This window comes from Oncorhynchus kisutch, linkage group LG15 (assembly GCF_002021735.2).
Source record: "Oncorhynchus kisutch isolate 150728-3 linkage group LG15, Okis_V2, whole genome shotgun sequence".
NCBI lineage: Eukaryota > Metazoa > Chordata > Actinopteri > Salmoniformes > Salmonidae > Oncorhynchus > Oncorhynchus kisutch.
Genome location: NC_034188.2, coordinates 33,571,143 through 33,579,680, shown reverse-complemented (window position 1 = coordinate 33,579,680; position 8,538 = coordinate 33,571,143). Strand labels below are relative to the sequence as shown.

The following is an 8,538-nucleotide window of genomic DNA, read 5'->3' as shown; positions in this document are numbered from 1 at the left end:
TTCATGAAATACAACATGCTTGAAAATATTCTCAATCTCATACTATTTCTTAGACTAATTAAAAACATTGAAGTTGGGCAATAAGTATTTTTTTTTGTCAAATTAGCCTTTCCTACCTCCTTATCCTCGTCAACACCCCCCCCCCACCCCTCCCCCATCTATGATCTAAACCCACTGCGCTGGAATCGTGCCGAGCTCCCCAGACACACACACACACACCACCGTGGCCATCCTCTCTTTTCCAGTGACTTCCTCCCCTGAGCAATTTATCCACACCCTCCCCTCCACCCTATCTCCTCGCCCGCGCGAGTCTGAGCCATACAGAGTGACGTATGAGTTATTCCGCGGCTTTCCACATCCGTGGGTGCCAGCTCACCAAGTATAAACCCAATCCCGGGAGTTCTGCTTGTCACTCACTCAATCGCACCGACTCCGTCACCAGAGCTGAACTTCAGCGGAGATAGCAGGCACTTTCTCGGCGCTCAGGCTAGCTCGCTTTCGGCTTTGGTTCGAGATGGAGACTCGCTCGACTGTACGGGGATCTCGGAGCTCCAAAATCCACAACTTCAAGAGTGAGTTGACTTCAGTTCATAGGCTAGGCTTTATCTTAAATGTTTTGTTTCTTTGGATAGATGTGGTCGATGGTAATGGGGATGAGGATGATTCTGTCGCCAGATGTGATTTACAGTGTTTATAGACTCACTGTGTATTACATTTATAGTCAATTGAATTCGTTCACAGTTAAGTGCGTAAACAGCTAGGCCTACCTGAATAGGGTGCCTGCAAATGCCACATATGTAGCCTATTCACTTGTTTCAATAAAGTTGTTGGCTCCCTGAAGTACGAATCTGGCTCTTGCAAACAAGATGACACTTAAAACCTTCATTCCCTTAACTCTCCATCCACCTCAAAATTGTAAAGCTTAGTTGCTCATTCGTTCAGTTTTCATCTGCTTTGTAAATGACTTTTGCGCATGTACCGTTGTATCCTACATTTGGTAAATCAACTTTGTATATTACTTCATAGAGAAAATGTATGCAATCCGAAGCAAGGACATAAGTAAGGTAAACTAGTTATTTCATAAGCAAGAACAAACGTGGAAAATGTTCATGTTGCTCACAAGCGCGCACGTACTAAACAAGTCCTCTCCATGTCCCATGCGCGTGGAGTTAATTAACGAGCCGTGTCAGAAGGTGAGGTGGTTGGAAAATCTTGCGCACGAAGCTGAATGGGCAGGCGATTATCTTTTAATGCGATGTTATTTTCACCGGGCCGCTTTGTCCCGGGTATCTGTGCTTGCCAAACCGCCTCTGAATAATCCATGCAGAGCGAAACTGAGCCGGGTCCGGTTACCTTGTTTTACGCGTGTCCGTACTCTGCAACCTCTTGGTGATCCAGACTTTTTGTGAAGTTGTCTCGGGAATTTAACCTACTAGGGTAAATGTTGTTTGGCACTTCTGTAGCTCGTGTAATAGAACTTGATAGCACTTTGAACCAGAGGAGCAGAATATTTGGTTTTATGCACCTCCAGCTGTTTAGTCTTGGATAACTGTTGGGTTCCCAGAATGATAAACCCGTACTGTGACTAGCCTATGTAACATGATCAGCTAGATATAAATAGGCGGATGATTTGTATAATGTCATTTATTATGAATGATTGCCACTGTTCAGACCTTTGGTCGATAAATCAGACTTGAGATCCCAGCAGTCCTTTGATAATCTTGGTTTGTGCGTCATTAACTAATTTCTGCGCCACTCCACTGGACAGCTCCAAGTGCTGAAAACAGCTCAGAATCTCTTTCTCTCTCACTCTATTTTTCTCTCACTGTACAATGCATCTGCTAATTGTTATAATGTCCCGTTATTGTAATCTATGTCCATGAGTGAATAAGATAAAATGAGAAAATATTGTCCCAGAGTTTGAATGTGTGTCACATTTATTCCTGTCTCTTTTCTCTCCTTGCGTGTGTTGTTCAGGTGGGCTCACCCTGTGGCTGGTGCTGTGGTTGGTGGTGCTGAAGCCGAGTGGGGTGGGGGCGTGTCCAAGGCTGTGTGTGTGTTACCCGTCACCCATGACGGTTAGCTGCCAGTCTCAGAACTTCACCGCCGTGCCCTCCGGCGTGCCCTACGACTCCCAGCGCGTCTTTCTGCAGAACAACCGCATCACCGAGCTCAGAGCAGACTCCTTTGGCTTCGAGACACAGGTGAGAATGTGTGTTTGTGTGGACTTATTTTTTTGTGAATGAGGTGTTTGTGTGTTTGTGTTTGTGGATTGATATTGCATAGTGTTGCATTTCAATGTAGTCTTTTGCTTAGTATTTGAGCTCTGTGTGTTCGTATCGGAGCTGTGTCCTTGCTCCTTATAGGAGCTGTGTCCTTGCTCCTTATAGGAGCTGTGTCCTTGCTCCTTATAGGAGCTGTGTCCTTGCTCCTTATAGGAGCTGTGTCCTTGCTCCTTATAGGAGCTGTGTCCTTGCTCCTTATAGGAGCTGTGTCCTTGCTCCTTATAGGAGCTGTGTCCTTGCTCCTTATAGGAGCTGTGTCCTTGCTCCTTATAGGAGCTGTGTCCTTGCTCCTTATAGGAGCTTTGTCCTTGCTCCTTTGTGTAACGATCCCTTTCTATTTACCTCTCCCATTTTCAACCCCTCCCCTTGATAGGTCCTCTGGCTCTACTCCAATAACATCACATTGATTGAGGCTGGAGCCTTTAGCAACCTGAGGGTTCTAGAAGAGCTGGACCTTGGTGACAACCCGTCACTACGGCGTCTGGAGGGTGGAGCGTTCCGGGGACTGGAGAAGCTGCAGAGCCTGCACATGCACCGCTGCAAGCTGGCCGCTCTTCCCCTCGACCTCTTCCTCAAACTCTACAGCCTGCAGTTCCTCTACCTGCAGGTATGGATACACACACACTCATAGAACTTCATACATTCACCTGCATGTACAGTGCCTTGCGAAAGTATTCGGCCCCCTTGAACTTTGCTACCTTTTGCCACATTTCAGGCTTCAAGCATAAAGATATAAAACTGTATTTTTTTGTGAAGAATCAACAACAAGTGGGACACAATCATGAAGTGGAACAACATTTATTGGATATTTCAAACTTTTTTAACAAATCAAAAACTTAAAAATTGGGCGTGCAAAATTATTCAGCCCCTTTACTTTCAGTGCAGCAAACTCTCTCCAGAAGTTCAGTGAGGATCTCTGAATGATCCAATGTTGACCTAATTGACTAATGATGATAAATACAATCTACCTGTGTGTAATCAAGTCTCCGTATAAATGCACCTGCACTGTGATAGTCTCAGAGGTCCGTTAAAAGCGCAGAGAGCATCATGAAGAACAAGGAACACACCAGGCAGGTCCGAGATACTGTTGTGAAGAAGTTTAAAGCCGGATTTGGATACAAAAAGATTTCCCAAGCTTTAAACATCCCAAGGAGCACTGTGCAAGCGATAATATTGAAATGGAAGGAGTATCAGACCACTGCAAATCTACCAAGACCTGGCCGTCCCTCTAAACTTTCAGCTCATACAAGGAGAAGACTGATCAGAGATGCAGCCAAGAGGCCCATGATCACTCTGGATGAATTGCAGAGATCTACAGCCGAGGTGGGAGACTCTGTCCATAGGACAACAACCAGTCGTATATTGCACAAATCTGGCCTTTATGGAAGAGTGGCAAGAAGAAAGCCATTTCTTAAAGATATCCATAAAAAGTGTTGTTTAAAGTTTGCCACAAGCCACCTGGGAGACACACCAAACATGTGGAAGAAGGTGCTCTGGTCAGATGAAACCAAAATTGAACTTTTTGGCAACAATGCAAAACGTTATGTTTGGCGTAAAAGCAACACAGCTCATCACCCTGAACACACCATCCCCACTGTCAAACATGGTGGTGGCAGTATCATGGTTTGGGCCTGCTTTTCTTCAACAGGGACAGGGAAGATGGTTAAAATTGATGGGAAGCTGGATGGAGCCAAATACAGGACCATTCTGGAAGAAAACCTGATGGAGTCTGCAAAAGACCTGAGACTGGGACGGAGATTTGTCTTCCAACAAGACAATGATCCAAAACATAAAGCAAAATCTACAATGGAATGGTTAAAAAATAAACATATCCAGGTGTTAGAATGGCCAAGTCAAAGTCCAGACCTGAATCCAAACGAGAATCTGTGGAAAGAACTGAAAACTGCTGTTCACAAATGCTCTCCATCCAACCTCACTGAGCTCGAGCTGTTGAGCAATTTTTCAGTTTTTGATTTGTTAAAAAAGTTTGAAATATCCAATAAATGTCGTTCCACTTCATGATTGTGTCCCACTTGTTGTTGATTCTTCACAAAAAAATACAGTTTTATATCTTTATGTTTGAAGCCTGAAATGTGGCAAAAGGTCGCAAAGTTCAAGGGGGCCGAATACTTTCGCAAAGCACTGTATGCACGTACACACACACACACACACACACACACACACACACACACACACACACACACACACACACACACACACACACACACTGACAATGTCCTCCCTCCCTGCAGGAGAACCAGCTGCACTTCATCCAGGATGACCTCTTCTCCGACCTGGTCAACCTGACCCACCTCTTCCTGCATGGCAACCGTATCCGCACGCTGTCCGAGAACTCGTTCCGCGGCCTGGTCAACCTGGACCGCCTCCTGCTCCACGACAACCGCATCCGGCAGGTGAACCGCCGTGCCTTCCGCGACCTGGGCCGTCTGACCATCCTCTACTTGTTCAACAACTCCCTGGCAGAGCTGCCAGGCCAGGCCATGAACGACGCTGTGGCAGTGCAGTTCCTCCGCCTCAATGGGAACCCCTGGTCCTGCGGCTGTGAGGCCCGCCCCCTGTGGGAGTGGTTCCGTACTGCCCGCATCTCCTCCTCTGAGCTGATGTGCTCATCCCCCTCCCACCGCCGTGGACAGGACCTGCGCTTCCTCCGAGAAATGGACTTTGCCCTTTGCCCCCTCCCTGACCCCGGGTCACTGGCTGGCACCACCACAACCACCTTTAGCACCAAGACAAGATGGTGGTTCTCCAAGCACAAGCCTGCGTCCTCATCCAAAGGAATCTTCCAGAAGAGCTCGGAGAAGGTCAAGGTGTTTCCCTTGTCCTCAGTCAAGCCCAGCCAGACCTCCAGCCCTTCCTCCACCTCCTTCTCCTCTAAGTACGAGCTGGCGGAGGAGGAGGTGAACCTTCCCAAGGTGGACCAGGAGGACTACTGGGCAGACTACGGGAATGAAGACGCCTCTGTGCGCTGCTTCGAGCTTGAGTGTCCGCCCGGTTATGATACTCCGATCCTCCCGCCCTCCTCCTCCTTCTCCCTTACTCCGTCTTTACTCCCTCTCCTCTCCCTTTCTGTGCTAACTCTGTCCCTCCATCTTCTCTTTGGCTGAACACCCCCCCCCCCCACCCCCCCCCACCCCATCAGCCGCTCCTTTTCTCCAACTTTATTTTCTCCCTCCTCTTTCTTCTCTTCACACCTGGATCTTGTTTGCTTTCAAGATCAGTGTACCGGCCCCCAGGGGGCGGTACACTGATGTAGAAGCAGGCAGGCAGTAGGGAGCTGCTCTCAGGAGCACAGGTGAGATGCATTGTAGGCTAACACCATTTGATTGGAGGGCACCGCTGCTGCTGAAAGGGCTGAGGTCCTTTTTCACAGAGATGAAATCACAGCAGCAGGTTCTGTCGCCGTGACAGCACGACAGTGTGGTCAGTTTACGCGAGCTCCAATCACTACTGTACCACCGCACTAACACATCACACACCAGGACACTTACACGTCCATACATGTAGCATCGTAACACAATACTGCATTCAATTCATACCACTCATTAACATTGTGATGTTTTGAGGAAGTTTTTCACCACAACTACTAGTTTGTATATGCAGCAAACAACGCAGGCGTTGGCTATTTTGTACGGCGCCAAGCGCTCACCATTGTAAACCACTCCATACCAGTTCTGCAAAGAAAATATTTTCAAAAGCAACACTTTCTTTTGTTTTTGGTTTAATGACATCAGAGTCATCTTTGTTTACTGACCTTTCAACTTTCACCTCTCCACCTGCGATACCAGAGCTACAGCAGCAAGACAGAAAGCACAGAGGGCATCTCATAAAGGAAATAGTAGGAAGAACAATGATGGTAAAATACTGTAGTGAGACAACTATCAGTGAAATGGTAGAGGAGAGGTAGATATAAGTCAACTATGAAGAAAAGGAGGGTGATAATGTACAGGTATAGGAGAGAGAGATAACGTTAAAGTTAAAATTAATAAAGTTAAAGTTCCAAGGATGATGACAAACAAGAGATGATAAAATAGAGAGAGAAGCAGAGCGAGTGTGAGAGTGAAAGGATTGTTAAGTTGTTAAGACGTACAGCAGAGATTGGGCCAAGTCAAAGATCAGGCCAGGTCAGAGATCGGGTCAGGTCAAAGATCAGGCCAGGTCAGAGATTGGGCCAAGTCAAAGATCAGGCCAGGTCAGAGATCGGGTCAGGTCAAAGATCAGGCCAGGTCAGAGATCAGGCCAGGTTAGAGAGCAGGACAGGTCAGAGAGCAGGCCAGGTCAGAGAGCAGGCCAGGTCAGAGAGCCAGCAAGGGAGTGAAAGCGAGGGCATCTCTCCAGCTCCAACATTTGACATGTAATCTATTTTTCCTGTCAACACCATCAATAACAAGCACACTGAAAATATCTCACACTTTAAACTCTGTACATAGGTACTGATACATTTATGACACTATATACAGTAGCAACTTACATGACACTGCTGTGTAGTTTAGTGTATGAAGCCCATGCTTCAATGTTCTTCTTGTTTTCTGGTTTTTGTTTTGGTGATTGTTGCCATGAGTGACGCCATCATGTGTATTCGTGTACTATATGTAAAGATTGAGGAGATTTGAAGAGAACTTTGGTTTCCTTCAATTGTTCGTCTCTACCTTTCATTTTAAAGTCTGTGGTTACCCTCTTGACCAGAGTGTGTGTCTCTGTGTTATTGTGAGATGTGCACAGAGGGACAGTACTGAGGAGAACCTATAGCCCATTATGGTGACTGAAGCCAAGGTCCAGCCCGGTTGATCCAGTCCAAATGAGTGACCTGCTGTGGGTCAGCAGCAGATGAGGAGTTCCCAGTCATCCCTGATATGTGTGTGTGTGTGTGTGTGTCAGCAGCCTCTCATGTGTTAAAAGACTATTAACGACCCCTTTCGTTCGCAAGCTGTCATATTTCAAGCAGCTCTCGTATGTTAATGAGTCTGAGTCTAAGAGGATTCCGCTGTGAGCAGAAAACGCAGCTGTTTGATTCCACACACACACACACACACACACACACACACACACACACACACACACACACACACACAGCAGGTGCATGGCTGAATGTAAATCTCTGTCGAATCAAATGCAAATCCAACAAGGTAATGATGAGTGTTGGAGCATTTCTGTTTGTCACTCCTCTCTTCCGCAGACTGAGGTTGAATGAAGTAAGAATGAAATTGTGATACAGTTACTTTTCAGTGGAAGCTGTGAATAAACATTTTCTTGGTTTTACTAAAACTGAATTTTGTGTGAGTCTCTGTTCTCTGGGTTTCCTTCAAAAGGCAGTCGCTCAGGAGAAGAGCCATAAAGTATAAAACGCACAAGAAACACCCACTTGCAGGCTTTGCTACATTTACAGGTCCCTAATAAAGTATCTGGAGGAAAATAATCTGAAGTGGAAAGACATCAATTGGTCAAGTTCATCAAGTTTGATGAAATGTAAATATATGGGGGAAATGATGGATGAAATGAAAAGAGACATTTGTAAGACATTGACGATCTTTTTTTGGTCTTGGAGGTTCTAACAGAAATGTCTTTGACGTATTTGGTTGCTCACTCGGTGACAGATGGTTTTAGTTGAGACTGAGCAAGTCAAACGTCTTAATTTTGGCCTCATTTAAAGTCTTAATCTGCTCCTTCTAAACCCCTAAAGCTCTTTTTTTGGAGTTTGGAGCGTGTGTGTGTGTGTGTGTGTGTGTGTGATTTGAACTGCATTCTCACATTTTCATCTCTCTCTTTCTCAACCTCTCGATTGCTCTGTTTCTGGAGCAAAATGATGATAAATACAGAAACGTGGTTGTCTTGAGGCAGGGGGGTCGTGAGTCAGGGGAGACCGTGATAGGAGTGATGGTATTGGGTGAAAGAGTGACATTTAGCACCGGAATGAATCCTCCCCCTCAACAGATCGACACTCGAATGATGCAGATTCGGAGAAACACATACAGTACCTGTCAAAAGTTTGGACACACCTACTCATTCAAGGGTTTTTCTCTATTTTGACTATTTTCTACATTGTAGAATAATAGTGCAGAGATCAAAACTATTAAATAACACATGTGGAATCATGTAGTAACCAAAAAAGTGTTAAACAAATCAAAATATATTTTATATTTGAGATTCTTCAAAGTAGCCACCCTTTGCCTTGATGACAGCTTTGCACACTCACCTGGAATGCATTTAAATTAACAGGTGTACCTTGTTAAAAGTT

At 45.7% G+C, this 8,538-nt stretch overlaps 1 protein-coding gene across 1 annotated transcript; it reads left to right on the top strand.

Moving 5' to 3' along the window:
- The first annotated feature begins 295 nt into the window (after positions 1 to 295).
- On the top strand, positions 296 to 5,410 carry LOC109905974 (reticulon-4 receptor-like 2). The gene is made up of 4 exons (XM_031790165.1): positions 296 to 572; positions 1,978 to 2,204; positions 2,659 to 2,892; positions 4,538 to 5,410. Exons 1-4 carry the CDS (start codon positions 515 to 517, stop codon positions 5,408 to 5,410), a joined length of 1,392 nt encoding a protein of 463 aa, XP_031646025.1. The 5' UTR covers positions 296 to 514.
- The last annotated feature ends 3,128 nt before the right edge of the window (positions 5,411 to 8,538 follow it).